A 21877-nucleotide genomic window follows, 5' to 3' on the forward strand; every position below is an offset into this window, starting at 1 on the left:
CTATTTCTCAGCATGCTTTGTAATTTTTAACAGGATGCTGGACATTGTCATGACAACTAGCAGTGACCAGCAGGGGCCCAGGTCAGGTTACCCACCCCTGCACAGGTGCGGCCTGGGGACCCAGCTGAGCTCTTCTGGGTGCCTATACAGACCAGGTGCAGCCCCAACTCCAGAGGGCGGAGCCTACAAGGTCCCTACACAGCTCATTGCATGGGGTCCGTGCTGACACTCCAGAAAGTGCTAGCAGGCTCCAAGGGGCACAACCTGTCTGGGCACAACCCCACAGTGTGGCCTCCTCTGCGGGTGGCCGTGGCCATGCTGCCCACCCACCCAGGTCCCCCTCTGCTGCACTGCAGGGGCACGGCGGGTCCCCAGCCTCCCTAGAGTCCCCAGTGCACTGTGGATGCCTCCAGGTGGGAGCCTGGGTTGGGAGACAGCAATTCCAGATGGAGGCAGGGGTGCCAGTCTCCCCTCATACAGTGCTGGAAACAGCTGTGGAGAGGACAGGCCCAGGTCCCAGAGCTGCCAGGGTCCTGCCGGCTCTGACGGGAAGAAGCACCCAAGTCAGGTTAGGTATGTTTTCCTTTATTAAAAAAAAAAACATTTTGGGGTGTGGTGTGAGGCCACACATGGCTTCGGGGACGACACAGGTTCCAAAAGGAATCACTGGGGCAGAAACACATGGGAAGGACCAGGGGGTCAGGGGAGGGGCTGCACCCTCCAGCACCTCTGGGACGGGTGGGGTACAGTATGTACAGGTGGGTAGTGCCCTCCAGACCCCATGGGCCAGCGGGGATGTGGCCACCATGGCTGGCCCACAGCGTCACCCCTCGCAGGCAGACGGGCTGAGGCCTATGCCCTTAGCTGTGGGCCAGGAGGGTCCTGTCCAGAGAGGCTGAGTGGGGCCTGGCGGGAGCCAGCCTGCAGGACCTCGAGGGGGTGCAAGCCCCCCATCAGTCCTACTGCGCAGGGCTCAGGCCTGCATCCTGTGGCCAGAGTCAGGGTGGCCTGTGCGTCCCCAGTGAACAGACCAGAATGAAAGGAACACAAGACCCCAACCAACACACTAGGGGTGTCTCCCACACCCGCTCCTGCCGGAGAAATGGAAAGCCGAGATGCACTGCCATGTGCAGTTACACAAACGAGACAATGGCCCACATGACCCACCATCAGGCAGCTGGTCAGGTGGCCCAGGGACCTGGCTGAGGCCTCAGCTCAGGCAGGGTCAGGCCAGCCCTGCCCCCAGTCCTGAGGGACTGTCACACAGCCCCACCTGCCCAGCCACTTCCCAGCTCCTCTGAACAGGCACCCATGCTCGCCCTGGTGCAGATGCCTGGAAACGTGGTGGGAGTGGACACTGCCTGGGGCCCGGTGGGCTGGCGTGAGACCTGGGGCAGCCTACTTGTCTCAGGTGTCTGGGCCGCTGTCCTCACAGCCACGCTGGGGCCGGCGCACCTAAGTGTAGAAGATCACTTCTGGGATCTGGCCGTCCTCCACAGACGTCCCATTGTTGTTCCCTGCTGCGTAGCAGAAGGTGAAGCACGTCTTGGCCCCCGTCGTGGGCGACTCATGGGTCACCTTACGCAGGCCTTTGGTGCCGTAGTGGGAGTCTGGGCCCTGTGGGGTTGGGGCCACAATGTGATCAGGACACCCCGGGACCGGGACCCCAACTGGGTGGAGGGCAGCAGAACCCCAGCCAAAGGCGTCTGCTGTGGGGAACCGCAGGTGGCAGACCCTCCACACCCACAGCAGATGGCCATCCCCTCCCTGCCCCACACCATTGCCGGTGAGTGAGGGAATGTGGGTTGGGGTTCAAGTCTGGGTCCTGGAGAGGGATCAGGGATCAGAGTCAGGGTCGGGTCCTGGGTGGGTTCAGGTAGGGTTTTCAGGTGGGAATTCCCGCCTGTTCTCAGGAGTTTCGTTCGCTTTCCCGTTCCCAAATCCCAAGCTATAAACTGTTTTCTGTTCTCCACGATGAATTGTCTCCACAAAGTGACGGCTGATACTACCAACCACCTGGGTTCACAGAGCCAATTCTCCCAATTTCCCAGCCAACTTTTCTCGGGATTCAGGAATGGAAAAGCAAAAAAAAATTCCCGAGAAAGGGCGGGAATTCCCACCCGGAAACCCTAGCGATAAATAGGAAAAATGTCTAAGAGATACATTGTGTGTAGTACATTTCCCATTGTGGGTATTACTGGGTTCAAGGAGTCGATTTTCCCGATTTCCTGACCAACTTTTCTCGGGATTTGGGAATGGGAAAACGAAAAAAATTTCCTGAGAATGGGCGGGAATTCCCACCTGGAAACCCTAGGTTCAGGGATCAGAGTCAGGGGCCTGCATAGGTTTCACTGAATAGAGTTGAGGTTCAGCAATCAGTCGGGGTCAGATGTCAGGGTCGGGGTCCTGGGTAGGATTCATCGAATAGAGTTGGGGTTCTGGGTATGGTTTAGGGATCAGAGTTTACTTCAGGGTCGGGGTTGGGACCAGGCACACCTTGAGTGTGGCGCAGGCCGTGTAGTTGACGTTAGGCAACACTTCCACCGGCTCCTTGAACATGACCCGGAAGGTGCTGGCGGAGCCGTCGCAGCTGAAGCCCGTGTCGTTCTGGCCTAGGACTGTGTTGCTGTCTGTGTGGATGATCTGTGAGGCAGGAGCCAGGCTCGCTCACCTGAGGCCTCCGGGCGCCCTGCCGCCACCCGCGGGGCACTACAGAGGCCTGACTCGGCTGAGCCCCACCCCAGAGCTGGCAGTGCACCGTCCAGCCTGTGACCCACAAAGGAGGCCCATGGGGTGAGAGGCATACTCCCCATGGACTCCAGAACATTCTCTCCACTACGGGGTGTGACACGGAGCAGATCCTAGAAGAGGAGGGGGCAATCTGAGGGGGAAACTAGGGGGGCGGGGCAGAATGGGGAGGCAGGACACAGGATGGAGGGGCTCGGGTGGGAACGGACTGAGTCTGAGGGTGGGGCGGGGGCAGGACGAGGGTAGGAGTGCACCTGGATGTTCACTTGGTAATCCGTGGGCCCGTGGATGGAGCCGTACAGCCCGAAGCCAACCACGAAGATGCGTTTGTTGACCGAGAACCTTATGGACAGGAGCAAGGTGCTGAACTCCGGAAGACCGCAACCCGCCGAGAGAACATGGGCGAGGAAGCCCCACGGGCTTCTACCCTTCCCTGTGCTGGGGTCTGGAGAACCCCCAGGGTGGGGCTGGCAGCAGGAAGCCCCCTTCCAGGCCTATGCCTCACTCCCGATAACCCAGCGCTCCCCTCCCCCAGCACCACCCTCTCTGGCGCCCGGCCTGTCCCAGTGCCCACCTGATGCGGTCACTCGTGCCGCTGTAGCCCCAGCGACTCTCCACCTGCTGAAAGCGGTTGATGCTGCACTCCTTGCCGCGGAGGCAGCAGCGCGGCCGGTCGATGAAGTCCACTCGAGGCTTTGGGTTCACGGTGAAGTGCAGGAAGAGGCTGACCACCTCCCGGTCCACGAGGATGCCCGACTGCGCGGGCCCTGCGGGCATAGGATGGGTGGGTCGGCCCGGGCAGGGTCTGGCCTGAGCTGAGGGGGGGGGAGGCAGGGATGAACGCCCGGCACAGAAGACGCCAGAATGCACGGGCATCTGGAGTTTGCAGCATCTCTGAGATGAAAACGGATTTTCTGCAAAACGCGAGGGATCCAGGCAGCCCTTCTACCCGACCATCGGAGAGGAGTCCCACACAGGCGTGGGGCTGACGCTGATTCACTGACTCATTGGGTAAAATACCCCATTGTGCCCAAGGTCTCCTGGGCTGCCCTGGGGACCACCCCTCAGGTCTACCCCTACTTGACAGAGCATGTGGCCATCAGCAGCCATGGGATGACTCCCAGCTAGAAGTGGCCAGGGAGCTCTTGGCCAGGCAGCACTGACTTAGCAAGGGGGAACAGGCCAAGACAGTCAGTGAAGGGGACCCACATGAAGAGATGTGACAGCAATAATGAAGGCCACACGAGAGGACCGGCGGGGCTGGGGGCTGCTGGCCACGGGCAGAAGCGGGAGCCTAGGATGCTTACACAAACCCCCAGGGGACAGAACACAGGACACAGGCCTCACACTTCACAAGAACGACTCATTCCCCAACTGCAAACCCATTTCCGCAGAGGGCCACAGCGTCACTCATGGCCGCCCCAGCGCGACACATCAACAAAGGCCCTCACAACGGGACAAGAGGCGGGTAAGGATTCAGTGAATAAGGAAGATACAAAATTGAATGCAGAATGTTGACCATTGTCGTTTTTAATCTCTGCATAGAAAATGGAGAAAAAAAAATACATCAGACCTCAACAGTGATGCACAGAGCAGGGTGGGGGTTTCGGGGTGGTGGTGGTGTCAAACTTCTACTGTACTTTGAAATGAAACATAAGTCAGGGAATCCCCCGAAGCAGAGTGACCAAGGACCAAAGCCCCACGGGACCCACCACACAGGGACAGGCCCAGAAGGACATACACACTGTCCTTCTGGGAGCTTTCCAGCTGGGGGGAGGAGTGTGAGGGACTGGTGCTTCCAGAAGGTGGGCCGGATGAGCTGTGTCACAGGGCCCTGAGGCTCTGTGGGGGCTGGGTAGCCAGGTGGGCTGGGGAACCTTGAGGAGAACCATTCTGGGGGTGAAAGCCAGGCTGGAGAGGGAGGGCCCAACAAGGCTCCTGCAGATGTCTTAGCACAGGACAGTCCAATGCTGTACCGAGGGGTCTCCCCCAGGGGATCCTGGCCCCCCAGGGGACCCTGGGCCATGTCTGGGGACATCTCTGGTTGTCACAACTGGCATGTTCCTGGCATGGGGGGGCATTGATGCCGCTCAAACCCCACAGTGCCCAGGAAGTCCCCACACAGAGTGAGGCAGCCCCATGACTCCTAGGACGCAGACATTCTCTGAGGCGTCCCCTCAGCACTGATGTAACACTGGGCTGTCAGAGAAACGCAGGAGAGCTGGTCCAATCTGACTTGCAGATCAACAGGACATCTGCAGGGTAAGTCTGTCCCAGCTGGTGCGCGGGAGACATTTATGCTCAATTATTTGTTTGCTATTGTTGTTAAATATGGTGACCCTGAGCCCAGGCAAGAGCAGGACAGCATGAACCCAGGACAGACAGGACAGCGGGTGTGCCCAGAGCCCTACCCAGAACCTTCCGGGCCTATCTGACTCCCGGGCCGAGGAGGCAGCGCAGCCCCAGGGGAAAGGGTTCCAAGTCGGCCACTGCTGCCCAAATGGCCCCAGGACTTGGGCGTCCACATGGGGCAGGAGGCACAGCCTGGACCCCAGGCCCTGCAGCAGGGTCCCCACAATGCCAGCCCCTTCACACCCCTTCACAGGCTCGTCAAGGGCACTGAAGCCGGAGCCAACCCCCAGGATGTGAGCCCAGGACAGGGACCCTCAGTGGCGAGTACAATCATACACATGCATGTGGACATGGGACACACGGAGGAAACGAGATGCGGGACGCACAGATGACATCTGTGGGTAGTTCCATCTTTATACCTTTGTGCACAGTCCGAGCTTCCTGTCAATATGGCGAGTGTCATCAGTAGAGAGGAGCATACTTGTGTTCCTGGCAGGGGCTCTCAGGCCAACACATGGCCAGCGCCAGACCCAGTGGGACACGTGACTGAGTCACACACAGGGTCCCCGGGCATCACACTCCTCCAGAGAGGCCCTGCGGCCCCCCCGACCGTTACCTGCAGCAAACTCCTCGATGGTCATCAGCGGGAAGCGGATGAGGGCCAGCGCCTTGCCCAGGACCTTCCGCTTGTTCTCGGGCGTCACCTGCAGCTGCTGCCGCTGACACTCAGCCTCGGACCAGCGGACAACGGCATTGAACAGGCGCACCTCGCGGATGCCCAGCGTGTCCCGCTCTAGGACGGCCACCAGTGTGTCTGCAGAGGACAGGGAAGCTGCGTCAACGTGGACACTGTGGTCTCAGCCAGGGGCTGTCGGCACCCCATGCACGGTCTCTGCCTGTGCTGGCGAATGAGGTTCACCAGCTCGTGGCCACACCCGTCCACCGTCCTGTCACCAACGGCTGCACAGTGGGGTGTACCTGGCAGAAGCCCTGTGGCCAGCAAGGCCGAAAACACAGATCACTGCCTGTGCAGGAGGAGGGTGCCCACCCTGCTTGAGGATGGCGGGGTCCCACGACACGAGGTGACCCCCCCCCCCAGGCACCCCACCAGCCTTACCCAGGTCGATATCTGTGAAGCCCTCTGCGGTGATGGCGTCGGCCGTGTTTTTGTCAATGTTCTCCAGGCACAGGCTGGCAAGCTGTGGTTCATCAAAAAGCCGGGCCTGCAAGGGACAGTGCGTCATCATCAAGCCCCGAGACAGGACCCAACACGCATCCCCTGGTTCAAAACTTGTCACAAATTTCAAGTCTCAGAGCCTGCAAAGTGTCAGCCCCAGGGGCCAGTGAGATTTTCCCCAAGTTCAGAGACAGGGCTGGGGTCTGGTGAATGAAGGACAGGCTCCAGCAGGCACCTCTAAAGCCGGGCCACCTCACGGGTCAGGGCTGGAGGCGGGGACAGCAGACAGGGCCAACCCCCAGGGAGGAGCACCACACCCTCGGCTCAGGCAGGAGCCCCTGGGGAGAGGACCATAAATGACCAGTGGGACACGGAAACCTGTGTCCTGAGATTGCTACATTGGGAACCCACACACGAAGCGGGAGCCAGGGAGGGGAGAAGATTCTCATTCATTCTGCCCAGTAGCTGGAGGTAGGCGAGACCCATAACCCCTTGGCCTCCACTGTGCCCAGGGCCTGGCTAGGACACCCCACATGACCACAGCTCTCAGCAGATGGCTGGGGGCAGCTCTGGCCCTTCAGAGCAATTCAGTAACTGGCGGGTCAGGGCCTGAGGCCCAGGTGCCATCCCAGCAAAGGGTTTGCAAATCCAACCCGTCTGGGGGTAGCTGTGACCCATCCAGGAGAGGGCGCCCCCCCCCCATGCCTATTTGTGCCCAGGTATCTTCCCAGCCTCCCAGTCATCACAGCCCCACCAGCCCCACCACAACCCGGCTGACCACATAGAGCCTGAAAGGGACCCTCTCAAAGAAACAAAGACAAACCTTTCTCCCCACACCTGAGCCAGCGACTAGGTGCCAAGGAGGCCTAGAAACTCACCCAGAAAACTCAGGGGGGCTACCATGGCGGGGCGGGCACAGGGATGGGGAGCACTCTCCCCGGCACAAAGTTTAAGGGGAGTCAAAAACTCAAGAAATTCCCCCCATGCACCTGCTCCCGCCTCCCTCGCTCACTAGCGCCTGCACACCTGCGTCTTCACTTGTCTGCCCAGCCCTGCCTTTACCTGCCCTGCCCACTGGAGCCTCCACCCGGTGTCCCCCACCCCCACCATGTGCCACTCCCGCACCCAGTCCCCCACATCCTTGCCGTCCCCACACCTGTGTCAGCAGCATGAACGCATTGTCCGCACGCAGGTTCTTCTTCAGGAACTCCACACAGTGGGCCTCGAGCGCGGGCACCGCGTACTTCTTGGCGGTGTACAGCGTGGTCATGACCGTCTCGGGCCCGATCTGAACCTCATCCGAGTAGAGGAACCTGGAGGGGGCGGTGGGGAGGCCAGCGGCCATGAGGCAAGGGCCACCCAGCCTGCTGCGGCTCTACTGGGACCATCAGACCCCCAGTAGGAACTCACACCAGCCCCCACCCCATGGGCCAGCCTGAGGAACCTTCCAAAACCAATGCCTGTTGTCCTCTGACCTGCAGACAGGACCCAGCAAAGGCCATTACCAGTGAAAACCCATGAGGCTAAACCACCCACTTTCCAACACGGGAAACACATCTACTGCATAGGCCTTCTCCTTTCCCAGGCACGAAGGCTGAAGGCCATCATGGGTTTGCTGGGGAGACGGGACATTTCTACACCTCTGGACCTGCACAGCAGGCCTGACGGCAAAGCTCAATGAGATTTGGGCAAATCACGGGACTGGAAGTGCCAGCCTGAATCACGGAACACTCATGGACACTGACCACTGCCATCGCTGGATTCTAAATGTGGGTCAGAAGTTGGGGGTCATAAAAAAAAATGGTGAGGCCATGGAGATATCAGAGACCTTTTGCATGGCGGATGGGGGTGCAGAACCGAACAGGCCAGGAAGGGGGCATCCAGTCCTGAGTCCAGGCCCCAGCGTGCGCCAGGAGCCCAAATACAGCCCAGTAGCTGGAGTCCCTAAGGCCAGAGAGACACTTGAACCCTGCTGGACACCCCACCGTGACCCATCCTAATGTCAGCAGCGCAAGGGGGGACCCTGTAATGGGGACAGGCCCGATTACATGCAAAGGGACCGGTGTCACACATGAAGGGTGACAGTGTCAACCTTCTCAGGAGGGCACATCAGCGTATTTATCAAAAGGCAGAGACAAAGTCTAACCTAAGGCAAGGTTTGGCAAACTGCAGCTTGCCACCTGTTTTTGATTTTTTAAATTGATATCATTTTATTTTTTTAAATTATGGTAAAATACACATAACATGAACTTTACCATCTTAGCCAGTTTTAAGTGCACAGCTCAGTGGCATTAAGCACATTCACACTGTCATGCAGCCATCCCCACCATCCATCTCCAGAACTTTCCATCTCCCCAAACTGACACCCTGTCCCCATTAAACACTCACTCCCCTCCGCTCCCCCAGCCCCTCACCACCACCTACTTCCTGTCTCTATGAATCTGACTCCTCTGGGGACCTCACATAAGGGGAATCACACAGAATTTATCCTCCTGTGTCTGGCTGATGTCACTGAGCATCATGTCCTCTGGGTCCGTCCACGCTGTAGCGTATCAGAATGTCCTTTATTTCCAAGGTCGAGTAATATTCCAGTGTGTGGCCGGCCCACCCTTGTTGATCATGCATCTGTCTCTGTCTGCCTTTTGGCCACTGTGAGTCGTGCCGCTGTGGACACGGGTTTGCAGGTATCTGTTCGAGTCCCTGCTCTCAGTGCTTCGTGTGTACACACAGCAGAAGGACTGCTGGGTCATATGGTGACTGTGTTTAAATACTTCAGGAACCGCCATCCCATTTCCCACAGCGGCCACCCCATTTCACATCCCCCCAGCCATGCACAAAGGTCCCAATTTCTCTATGTCTTTGCCAACTCTTGTCATTTTTCTTTTTAAAAAAAAAATTATAATTGCCATTCTAGTGTGAAGTGACATCTACTTGTGATTTCGTCACCTGTTTTTTTTTTTAAAGATTTTTTATTGGGGAATGGCAACAGGACTTTATTGGGGAACAGTGTGTACTTCCAGGCCTTTTTTTCCAAGTCAAGTTGTTGTTCTTTCAGTCTTAGTTGTGGAGGGTGCAGCTCAGCTCCAGGTCCAGTTGCCATTTTCTAGTTGCAGGGGGCACAGCCCACCATCCCTTGCGGGAGTCGAACCGGCAACCTTGTGGTTGAGAGGACGCATCCAACCAACTGAGCCACCAGGGAGCTCAGCAGCAGCTCAGCTCAAGGTGCCATGTTCAATTTTAGTTGCAGGGGGCGCTGCCCACCATCCCTTGCGGGACTGGCGGAATCGAACTGGCAACCTTGTGGTTGACAGCCCATGCTCCCCTCGCTCCAACCAACTGAGCCATCCGGGAGGCAGCTCAGCTCAAGGTGCCGTGTTCAATCTTAGTTGCAGGGGGCGGAGCCCACCATCCCTTGTGGGACTCGAGGAGTTGAACCGGCAACCTTGTGGTTGAGAGCCCACTGGCCCATGTGGGAATCGAACCAGCAACCTTCGGAGTTAGGAGCACGGAGCTCTAACCGCCTGAGCCACCTGGCTGGTCTTCGTCACCTGTTTTTGTAAATAAAGTTTTATTGGCACACAGCTCCACCCATAGTTTACGAACTATCCTGACTGCTTCTGTAGTCACAATGGCCATAGTGGAGACAGAGCCCACCAGCTGCCCAGCAGAGAAGCATCCACCCACCATCTGGGCCTGGGCAGAGGGAACCATTTGAGAAGGTGCATAGAGACGGATAAAGGAGCTTGTTCCTCAGAGTGCTGTTGTGACCTGGAGGACACTGGGGACAGCCACAGGACTCAACAGAGAGTCAAGGGTTACGGGGCATCCACAGACGGAACCAACTAGAACAAAATTATACCCAACAACGCACTGTGGACACCAGAGAGAAAAGGGGGTAAGGACACAGGGGGGTGGAAGGGCGGCTGTGACACATTACACACACGGAACATGAGCCAGGAGGGGCCAGCAAGGTGGTGTCCTGGCTGTCTGAGAGGGGGGCACAGGGTTAGCCCACTTTGTTCTTTATGCTTCTCCGTATCAACTTTGTGTGTGTGAGAGCCTGTGCCATTTTGATCACCGGGAGGAAAAAAATAAACTGCATTGAAAAAGATGTTTTCGGGGTGGCCGGTTAGCTCAGTTGGTTAGAGCACGGTGCTCTTAACAGCAAGGTTGCCGGTTCGATCCCCACATGGGCCACTGTGAGCTGCGCCCTCCACAACTAGACTGAAACAACTCCTTGACTTGGAGCTGATGGGTCCTGGAAAAACACACTTAAATAAATAAAAGTTTTTAAAGAAAGATGTTTTCACTGTTTGGGATAATCTTTAAAGTTACCTATGACAATTTACACCCAGCGTTCCTGGGAGCCAGCTGGGCAAGGAGATGGTACGGACATTCTCGAGAGCTCACCCCGCTGGGCAGCCAGGACCTCGGCCTGTACCTGAAGCCACTGCCTGCGGTCGCCACCCAAGCTTTGCCTCTCCTCCCCTCTCATCCAAGTTGGCTCCATTTCCTACAACTGTGTGACAACCCCCATCCCCAGGCGTTCATTGTACTTGAGAAAAAATTCTGAAACTTAAAGGGAAAAAATAAAGGCGGCATATAAAATCCTTCCTTTATGCTACTTCTTTAACTCTATCGACTACAAAGGATCAAAATGAAGGGTTCACATACACACGACATACAACGTGAATGACCTTGAAAATGACGCTTAGTGAGACAAGCCGGACATAAAAGTCCACATGGCGTGTGATTCCATTTACGTGAAATATCCAAAACAGGCACATCCACAGACACACAAAGGGGTTAGTGGTAGTCCGAAGCTGGGGAGGGGGATGGGAGTGACTGCTGATGGGGACGGAGTCTCCTTTCTGGGGTGATGGAAGCTTCTGGAATTAGATAGAGGCAGTGGTTGAACATATCTATGAATATACTAATAACTATTAAATTGTACACTTTAACTGACTAAATTGCATGGTATATGAAGTACATCTCTATTAAAACCACAAAAATTAAAATTGGGTGGGGGCTCCCAGAGACACCCCCCCACACACTGTGGAAGCAAGTTCTAGAAACTTCCAGGGAGCCAGGGCTCTGGAGGCAATGTCACCAGGGTCACTATTTTCTCCAAGTCCCATCTGTTTTCCGATGTGTAACCATCCGGCGTCCATCCCGCCCCTCGGTGGTGAGGCCCCAGAAGGTCTTACTTGAGCAGTGCCAGGAAGGCGGCTGGCTCCACATCGGGCAGCTCGATCTCGGTGGACGTGGTGGCCATGCCCCCATTGAACATGGCGTCGAAGACAGCGCTGCCCACAGCCAACACAAACCTGGCAGAAGAGAAAACCTGGTTACCTTCTGCGTGGCCCTGCCTGTCCCCTCACCCGAGCATGGGGCTGTGGGGAGGGGGAGGAATATGTGTAAAGTGAGTGTCCCCAATGGAAATTCCCCCACCGGAAAGCCTGGGAGGCACTGCAGCAGCAGCTTCTCTGCCAGCTGCCCCCCTCCCACACCGTGCCCAGAGCATCTCCGTTCATCCATCCATCCACCCACTCACTCACTCACTCACTCACTCACTCATTCACTCACATGCTGGCTCTACAACACCTGCCCTGTGCTCAGGCTTGGGGCACTGGGGCCCCCACCTTCTTGGAGGGGAGCAGACAGAGGTCAAGAGCACAGACAGCCTGACAGTGGGGTAGGAAGGAGAATGCAGGGCTGTGAGGGGAGCAAGGGGCAGGGGAGGTCTGACAGGGAAGTCTGAGGCAGGCCGAGTCTGCGGGGAAGGGTGTTGAAGGTAAGGGAACGGCATGAGCACAGGGGAACATTAGGAGGCAGTGGCCGTGAGGAGACCTGTGGGTTCTGCCAGGAATGACTCACCCACTCGGGGCCACCTGCCCATGTTTTCTTCAACTTGAGGGGCAGGAAGGCCCAGTGGGTGAGGAGCCCCCAGCCTTCCCTCCAGCCAGCTGTGAACCCTCCTGTTGGCCCTGCCCATGGGGGCCGGTAGGATTGTAGGGGGACTCCATGGCGTCTGCACTCAGGATGGGGCCACCAACTCTGCGGTCCATGCGGCCCTCCAGGCCCCCAGGGAGGCAGAGGACTCAGGGGCCACAGCTCCGCAGCCGTCTGCTGTACAGCATCCGTCCCCGGGTCTGCGAGGCCCCTGTACCAAACCCCTCCTGGGATCACCACTGTGACAAACGCAGCTCTGAGCAGCCACCTACTTGGGAACCTCCAGAGTCAGCAGACACCGGCAGGTGGCACAGAGCCAGCCCCACCCCGCACCTCCCGGCCTCTGCCCAGTGCCTCGGGCGCCCTTCCCACAGCTCCCAGCAAACCCCAGGCTGGGCCTCCCCTCACTTTCCCCAGGGAGAAGCCCTGTCTCTCCCCAGTCCCCACGTCCTCCCCCATCATGAGACACTTGTCCCCTGGCCCTTCCAGGCCTTTTTCTGGTCTACAGCCTGGCCTACGACTTGGCCCCACTCTCAGGGCCACATGGGAAACCAAGTGTAGTGGGATGAAGTGTGCCCTAAAATGTACACGTACGGAAAGTCAGAAGGGAGCCTCATCTGGAAATCGGGTCTTTGTAGGCGTAGTTAGGATGCGGTCACACTGGAGTGGGGTGGCCCTGATCCAATGACTAGCGACCTTATGAGGGGAATGTGGGCACAGACACACAGGGAGAGGCCACGTGACGATGGACACAGAGACTGGGATGGTGAGGCCACAAGCCCAGGCTTGCTGGAGTCCCTAGAGGCGGGAATGGGCAGGAAGGCCCCTCCCCTGGGGTCCTTGGGAGGGAGCGCGGCCCTGTGACCCCTTGGGCATGGGCTCCTGGCCCCAGGGCTGAGAGCACCAATCCCTGTGGTTTGCCCACTCATCTGGGCCTGGCCTGTGTTTGTGCAGAGACGCCCTACACTGGACTGTCAGGGGCCTCACACGCCCTTGGCGGCAGATGTGAGGACAGATCCCAGGTCCTGGAAAGACCGCGGGCTTCAAGGCGGTTATGTCCTGTCCCCGAAGCTCTTCCATGCAGGCCCTGCCCACCTGGCCCCTCAGGGCCTTCATGTTCTGGCCAGAAAGTCTGCTCCCTCGGCTCCTTGCTTGTTCCTGCCTCCGGCCAACCACAGGCCCCAGCCCCACACTGAGGGCCTCCCCGTCATGTGTCTTCTACCCTCCTTCTCCAAAAACATAACAATAAATGCAAATCAAAACCACAGCGAGGCACCACCTCACCCACTAGGATAGCTAGAATTAAAAATAAGGACAATAACAAGAGCTGATGAGGACATGGAGAAACCAGAACCCTCGTTTGTGGCTGTGGGAGCCACCACGGAAGGCTGGTGGTACCGCAGACAGTCAGCCATGAGCGGCCATCTGACCCAGCAATTGCACGCCTAGGTGTCTGCCCCACAGAAACACACGTCCACACAAAACGTGAACACGCGTGTGCACAGCAGCATGATACCAATGATCAAAATGTGAAAAGAAATCAGCAAACATTTGGAAATGGAATGACACACTTCCAAGTAACCCAAGGGTCACAGAAGGAACACAGGGACATTAGAAAATGAAGATAAGACACATCCAAATGTGAGGGAGGCAGCCAACAGTGCTCAGGGGTAAATACCTCGTACTTATTAAATAAAGACCCAAAGTCAACAAGGTTAGCTTCTACCTCGAGAGTCTAGAAAATGAATGGGAAATCAAACCCAAAGAAAGACGGAAATAATAAAAGTAGGAGCAGGAATTAAGGAAATTAGGAATGGGGAAACAGAAAACCAATGAAACCAAAATAGCTACTCTTTGGGGGGGAAAAAAATCAGTGGCTAAAACTTCAGCCAGACCAACCAAGAAAAGAGAGAAAAGACAGCAGTTAGCAAAATCAGTAAAGAGGGAACTTCACTGCAGACTCTAAAGAAGATAAAAAGTCATAAGACAACTTCATGCCGACAAATTAAGACAATTAGATGAAACAGACTATTCTTAGAACGACACAAGCTGCCCAAAGCAACTGATGAAGAAACAGAAAATCTAAACAAATACATAACAAGGCAAGAAAATGAACTCAAACGTTAAAATCTTCCGCCAAAGAGAAGCCCAGCCCCGGGTGGCCCCACAGGGGGTTCTGACCTACTTTTCGGTAGAAATAACACCACTGCATCCACATTCCTCTGGGAAATAAGAGAAAGGGGAGCAGTTCAACTCATCTACGAGGGCTGAGGCTCCACAGGAGTCTGGGGGACAGTTTCTCACCATGTCACATGTAAGACTTATGCTGTTGGGTCGACCAGATGGTTAGAGCGCAAGCTCTGAACAACAGGGTTGCTGGTTCGATTCCCACATGGGCCAGGGAGCTGCGCCCTCCACAACTAGATTGAAGAAAACGAACTGCTGCTGAGCTGCCGAAGCGGTGGCTGGATGGCTCAGTTGGTTAGAGCACAAGCTCTCAACACCAAGGTTGCCGGTTCAATCCCCACATGGGCCACTGTGAGCTGTGCCCTCCTTAAAAAAAAAAAAAAATTCCAAGCTTGCACTGTCCAAGATGGTTGCTACTGGCCACACACGGCTATTTAAGTCTAAATTAAAATTCAAGTAAATAAAAGGTTCAAGTCCTCGGTTGTGACGGCTACTTATTAAGTGCTCTGTAGCCACATGTGACTAGTAGTGGACAGCATAGATCTAGAACATTCCCATCTTCACAGAAAAGTCTACTGCATGGGGCCAAACAGATGAGATGAACAATTATGAATACTAACTGTTCAGAAAGAAATCGTTCAAATAACATAAAAATAAATATGCCCCCAAATCTATAGCTTCCCAGCTAGAAAAATGCAGCAGAGAAAAACAAAAAAAACCTGAGCAAAAACTCAGCAATAAACGTGCAAGAGCTACACAATGAAGAAAACTACAAAGCTTTTGTAAGGATGCTGAAAAATGCCCTGAATACATAAGTGGATAGAGATCTCATGTTCCCAGATATATTCTAAATTGCCATTTCTCCTCAACCAGGCACCTTTGGGAAGACCAATTCCCCACTAAATTCCGTTAACGCGGAACAAATTGATGCTAAAGATCATAAGGAACCACTAGAGGGAGCAGAGTAGCAAACTCAGCCCTGGGACCCAATCGAGTCCACCACTTGCTTTTGTAAATAAAGTTTTATTAGAACACAGCCATACTTGTTCATTTATGTCACTGTTTTTTGCACTGCAAGACAGAATTAAGCATTTGGAACAAAGAAAATATTTATTATGTGGCTCTTTACATATGCTTGGTGCTGCTGTGCTAGAATGTAAATTCCACAGGGAAAGAGATGTTTTTCTGTTCGCACCATGTTTCAATGGCTGTTGGGTGGAGGCGCAGACGGATGGGTGATTCTGGAAGACTCAATGTGTTAGACCAGCTGAAAAAGTCTTGAAGCAGAATAAAATTGGGAGCAACTTCCTCAGCAATTCTCAAAACACACCACAGAGCCACCGTCATAATAAAAAGATGTCACCGGCCTAAAAACACACAAACAGGTCAATGCCACAGAAGAGACCCCAAACACAGACTACTCCACATTCTAGACTCTCAGCCTGGCGACATTTTCCATGAGACAGTGAAGACAGTCATCTGAGATGTTAATTGTATGGGGCCACCCGATTTGTACACCCATGAAAATGCCACAAAGACATTCGCTGTTTGCTCAGAGCGAACCTGAGAAAGAAGACACACGTTAGATCCCAGCATGCTGGCCGACGTGTATTTACTGAACACCCGCTGTATACCGGGCATTCTCCTGGGCATTTGGTGTGCAGGACAGAATGAGACAGGCAAAGCCAATGACAACATAATATCAACATCGAGCGTTAGAAGTTAGAAGGAAAAGGTGTGAAGAAAAAAGAAAAGTGGGGACTGCAAAGCTAAGCAGAGCAGGAACTGGGATGGGAGCTTAGCCAGGGACAGCCCCTTTCACTGTCAAAAGTGCCAACCTGTGTTCTGGGGTCCCATGCCCCACTTCACCCTGCACCAAGTTCACGGGTCACTCTGAGCCCCAGCAGTGAGCACCCCAAGCCTGGCCCTGGGAGCTGTGGCTCCAGACCACACCTTGAAATCAGCACAAGCCTCAATCTCACTCTGCTTTTCAATCAACCTCAGGCGTTGTTCTCATGTAACCATTCTGGCCCAAATGTCCTTTCTGCCCCAGGGCCCCATCCAGGACCCCACGTGGCATCTCATCGTCCCTTAGGCATCTTGGGCTGCGACAGCTTCTCCACCTTTCTCTGATTGTCCTGTCCTGGGCAGTCTTAAGAGCACTGGCCAGGGTCCAGCAGGTCTCCGGTCCGTGTTTGTTGGGGATTTTCTCGTGATTAACAGGACAAACTGGTCTCCTGGGGCTGCTATCCAAAGTGTTGGCAAACCAGGTGACTTGAAACAACGGAAATCTATCTTCTTACATGCAGGAGGCCAGACAACCAAACGCAAGGTGTTGCAGGGCCACGCTCTCACTTGAGGGTCTTTCCCGTGTCTTCCAGCTGCTGGGGGCTCCAGCATCCCTGAGCTGGGGACCACATCACCCCATCTCTGCCTCCGTCATCACATGGCCATCTTCTCTGTCTCTCCTCTGTGTGTCTCTCATGAGGACAGTTGTCATTGGGTTTAGGGCCTACCTGGATAATCCAGAATGATCTCATCTTGAGACCCTTAACTTAATCACAGCTGCAAAGTCCCTTTTCCCAAATAAAGTGCCAATCACAGGTTCTGGGGATTAGGATGGAAACATATAGGTTGGTGCACAAGTAATTGCGGTTTAAAAGGTTAAAAATAACTGCAAAAACTGCAATTACTTGTGCACCAGTCTAGTATCTTTGGGGGGACACCATTCAACCCACTACACACCAGGGTTATAGATTTTGGGGAAGAGGACACCAGGTGAGATACCTTCCCGTCAGAGGTCCCCGACATACACACATCACCCTGAGATTGACCTTGACCACCTGGCTGAGAAGGGGGCTACTTTCCATCCTACTCTTTACATGGAGTCCTCAAATCCAGCCCCCCAGAAGGGGGTGGGAACAAGGTCCAGCCAGGGGTGTCACACATACCATGTTTCCCCGAAAATAAGACCTCACCAGACAATCAGCTCTAATGCATCTTTTGGAGCAAAAATTAATATAAGATCCGGTCTTATTTTACTATAAGGTCGGGTCTAATACAATACAATACAATACAATATAACATAATATAATAAATATAATATAATATAATATAATATAATATAATATAATATAATATAATATAATATAAATTACCATTGCAGGTAAATTTTTCACAATTCATATGAAATAATAACCCAAAGGCTAAAAATAAAAAGAATTTGAACCTTCTATTAGGGGATCCAGAGTAGGGAATCAACACCAGGGGAATGGGACAAGAAAAGTGCCATTGGCCTGGCCCCAGACACCCTCTGGACATTAAGCACACAGGGAGACAACTGATGGGTGCAGGGACCTGCGAGGTGTGCCAAGGGAACCAGACAGAGCGCCATCAGGAGACATGGGACTTATGAAGTTACAAGCACAAGAAAGTAACAGGTCCAGAGGTGGGCCAGTCTGATGGTGAACGTTGGGGTGCAGGCATGAAGAGCCTGCACCCCATACCCCATTTCGGGGTGGCTCCTGGCTGCCATTCCTAAGCACCCTTTTGTCCACACGCTGCCCCCAGGCTACACCACACACTCCCATCAGTACGGACCCCCACGTGCTGCAGACCCGTCACCCATCCCTCTGGTCATACTGTTTCCAGTCATCTCTCTGGGGTGTCTCAGCCCCTCCCCATACAACATGTACTTCCATGCCTGTCCTCCCCTGGGATGCTCAAGCCAGGAGTCCAGGAACTTCCGCTTGGTCCCATTTACCCTCACCTGCCAAGCTACCTCCTCACATCACAGAGAAGTACCATCCCCAGAGAAGCTGAACCCTCTGCTTCCCAGTTCTGCTGCCCCCACTAAGCCCATCATCTCCCATGGTGTCTCATTCCAGCCTTCAAAGCAGAAGAGGTCACTGTGCCCCCTCTGCTCTGGCCTTGCTGTGGCTCCCGCTTGCCCACCCCTCTGCTCTCCAGGCCTCACATTCCTGTGCTCCCCTCCCCTTCCCCTGCTTTGCTCAGCGCCACTTGCTCAGAGGTGTCCGTCTGGAGCAGGTCAGCCCTGCCATTACCCCGGGCCCTGTCTCCCTCCTGCACTCAGAAATTCTCACTAAATGTCACACCCATCCTTCCTCACGTAACCTCCACCTCTCACCAGAGCCAGGCCCCTCTTCTGCTTCTCTCCGGGGGTGTTCATATCTACCTTTCTTATCCCCACTTTGCCACCAGCCAATGGACCTTGAAGCATGATCGAGTATGTATCTCAAGGTCAGCCGGCATCCAGGGAGGCCCCCACCAACTCCCTTGCTCCCCTCAAGTAGAAAACCTGACGTTCCCTCACTGGGTGGGGTTTCCAGCCATATCCACCTGCCCAGTGAGGGTTCCAGTCAGGGGTCGGGTGGGCAGGAGAGCCCAGACTGGACTGAGCACCGTTTAAGAATGGGAGAGGTGAGGGAGGCCGGTGGCTCAGGAGGGACTACTAGGTGGCAAACAGACCAGCCCCTACTCCAAGCTTAGGAAGGTGGCCCCCATGGGTGACGGGACAGGGCTGCACACACACCAGGGAGGGACGAGTCAGGGGAGGTCCTGGGAACCCAACCACAAGCCTGGAACCTTCTGAGGACAGGAAGCCAGACTCAATTGTACATAAATAACCAAGAAAAAGACACAAAGACTGTCAACCACACAGGTTAAAGGCCACATGCCAGAGAGGTGGGACGACCCTCACAGCAGGTTGGGGGACACTCCAAGCAGAGCCAAGACCCCCCCCCTTCCAGGGTGGAGCCCCCAGCGAGCCTTCCCCACCAACGTCCCTGGGATGCAACCGGGAGCAGGGTCAGGGAGTGGGCAGGCCGGTGTCTGACAACAGCTCACCCAGCCCAGGAGTCTGGGGCTGCACCCTAGAAACTGGCAGAGGGATGGGGCCTGGAGCAACAGTGCCCCCTTTCCCGGAGGGGACGCCTGAGGGTTAGGGGGTGAAGGGACTGGGGAGTGTCAAGGACTGGGGGAGGGGCAGGAGGGTGAGAAGGCTGGAGGAGGGTCAGTGGGCTGCGGGTTCAGGGGGCTGGGGAGTCAGGGGGCTGGGGGCTATGTGGTTTGGGAGTCTGGGGAGTCCTGGGTTTGTGAGGCAGGAGTCTGGTGGGGATGTGGGGGTCATGCACGCCTGGACAGCATGGGTTACTTAGTGGAGGAGGTCACTGGGGCAGCATGGCAAGGCCCAGGGTGGAGAAAACTGGTGGGGTTCGCAGGGCCTGGAGATTCTGGCAAGAGTGGCAGGGTGGAGAGTGTCCGATGGCGGTGGACGGGCGGGGGTCCAGGGGCTGGGGAATGTCTAGTATCTGGGGGCTGCGGGACGGATGGAGCTCCAGCAGAACCACAGGGCACGGGGATAATGGGGCCTGGGGAAGGGGGCGCCCTGGGGTACTGGAGGGTCCGAGGGCTGCAGATAACGGGGATGGCGGGTACCAGGATGGCGGGGTCCCAGGGAAGAGGGTCTAGGGATGGCGGGTCCGGGGGATGGGGTCCCGGAGCCCGGGGGCCCGGGAGCGGGCGCGGCCCACCTGTGCGCCGGGATGCGCTGCGCGCCGAGCCCCTTGCCCACCAGGAAGTGCACGTCGCACAGCACCTCGTTGTTGAAGAGGAAGGCGAAGCGCTCCTGCACCGTGGGCTTGGTGGCCTGCCAGTTGTACACGGGCTCGCGCAGCAGCGCCGCCGCCCCCGGCTCCTCGGCCGCCCGCTCCCCTCCCGGTGCGGCCTGTGCGCCGGGCCCTGAGCCCGGAGAGGACGTCCCGGGGGTGGCGGGGACCGGGCCGGCGGCCGCAGCCGCATTGCTGGGGGCGGGGGCGGCGTTGGCACTGGGACCCGGGCCGCCCCCCGCGCCCGCACCGACCGCCGGCGGGCACGATGCGCGGCCGCCGCTCCCACCCGCCGCCATCTTGTCGGTGCGGCGCCGCGGGGCGGGCGGGGCTGTCGGAGCGGGCGGGGCTGACAGGGAGGGAAGGGGAGGGACGAGGGAGGAGGGAGGGGTGAGAGGACGGGCATGCGGAGAAACGGGAGGGGATCCCGGAGGACGAGGAGCGGGGACAGGGGAGGGAAACGGGGAGGACGGAACTAGGGGCTGCGGGGCAGGAGAGGAGAGAGGGAGGGAGGATGCAAAAAGGAAGGAGGGAAAGGGCGCGGGGCAGACCATAGACCCCGGGCCCCAGATCACAGACCTCAGACTTCAGACCTGGGACCCAACATGCTAGATCTCCTACTTCAGACCACGGACTTTAGAGACTCCAAACCTCGGATCCCGAATCCTGGACCCCAGGTCCGGGACCTCAGACCTTGGCCCCAGATCCTAAATCCTCAAACGCAGGCCCCAGACATCAGATCCCAGATCCCAGACCCGGTACTTCAGACCTAGGCTCCAGACACTGGACCTTAGATCCCGGATCACCAGACCCAGATCCTAGATCCTCAGACCCAGGGGCCCCAAACCTCAGGTCTCAGTCTGCACCCCAGCCTCCATAACCCAGACATCAGATCCTACATTCCAGACCTCAGGCCTCAGAGCCCCGGCTCCAGATTCCAAACTCCAGACACCAGACTCCAGACTTCACACATTAGACCCCAACCCCAAACACTGAACCCAGTTCCCTGGACCCCACAGCCCAATCTCTGACCCAGATTCCCAAATCCCAAATTCAGATCCCACCCCAGACCTTGAGTCCTGGGCCTTGGACCCCAGAGTCCAAACCCCACACCTGAGACCCTGGACCCCAGCCCTTAGCCCCCAGCCCTGGTGGTCTGCCTGCCCAGTGGAGGAGACCCCACTGTACAGAGGGGTCAAACTGAGGCCCTGGGAAGTTGTGGCTGAATGGGGCGGGATGCTCTTTTCATCCAAGACTCAACAGGTATACAGGGCAGGGCTTGGGGCCAGGTCCAGGACACAGCCCTAGGGATCCTGGTTCAACTCTTTCCAGCCGGTCACACAATAGGTGCATGAAAAATAAAGGCAGGAACTTGGAAATGCCAGAGAAACACAGGAAAGCAAATTAATATTGTGTGTCATCCTGCTATCCATAAACAACTAGTGTTAACACTTCAGTGTATTCTTTGTCTCTTGTGTGTGTGTGTGTGTGTGTGTGTGTGTGTGTGTTTTGTTTTGTTTTGCTTCGTGTTTTACGAAGAGTAGAGTCTTTTCATATAGTTGGGATCACTTGAATACGTATCACTTGGTAAAACGATATCAGCCTTTTTATGTGGCTGATGCTGAAAAATGGTTCATCTGAATAAAATCATGTGTGGATATAATACTAGTGACTCAATAAAGAATGAACATCCTGGGGTGGCCGGTTGGCTCAGTTGGTTAGAGCGCAGTGCTCATAACACCCAGTTCGCCGGTTCGATTCCCACCTGGGCCAATGAGCTGCACCCTCCACAACTAGATTGAGAAAAAAAAAAAAAACAAACTTGACTTGGATC

At 55.8% G+C, this 21877-nt stretch overlaps 1 protein-coding gene across 1 annotated transcript; it reads right to left on the reverse strand.

Moving 5' to 3' along the window:
• Window positions 1–569: 569 nt before the first annotated feature.
• BTBD2 (BTB domain containing 2) lies at window positions 570–20376 on the reverse strand. The gene is made up of 9 exons (XM_019743981.2): window positions 19969–20376; window positions 11485–11604; window positions 7434–7590; window positions 6218–6323; window positions 5717–5914; window positions 3323–3515; window positions 3003–3090; window positions 2497–2643; window positions 570–1617 (listed from the first exon to the last, which is right to left on the reverse strand). The coding sequence occupies exons 1-9, from the start codon at window positions 20340–20342 to the stop codon at window positions 1456–1458; spliced, it is 1545 nt and encodes a 514-aa protein (XP_019599540.2). The 5' UTR covers window positions 20343–20376; the 3' UTR covers window positions 570–1455.
• Between the last annotated feature and the right edge of the window lie 1501 nt (window positions 20377–21877).

This window comes from Rhinolophus sinicus, linkage group LG07, assembly GCF_036562045.2.
Source record: "Rhinolophus sinicus isolate RSC01 linkage group LG07, ASM3656204v1, whole genome shotgun sequence".
NCBI classification, from domain to species: domain Eukaryota; kingdom Metazoa; phylum Chordata; class Mammalia; order Chiroptera; family Rhinolophidae; genus Rhinolophus; species Rhinolophus sinicus.

Coding starts and splice junctions, on each gene's coding strand:
- BTBD2 (XM_019743981.2), bottom strand. CDS start 20,342: ATGGCGGCGGGTGGGAGCGGCGGCCGCGCATCGTGCCCGCCGGCGGTC. Junction 3,516..5,716: donor CATCGAGGAGTTTGCTGCAG/GTAACGGTCGGG, acceptor CTATGCCCGCAG/GGCCCGCGCAGTCGGGCATC. Junction 1,618..2,496: donor CGGCCTGCGCCACACTCAAG/GTGTGCCTGGTC, acceptor CCAACCCCACAG/GGCCCAGACTCCCACTACGG.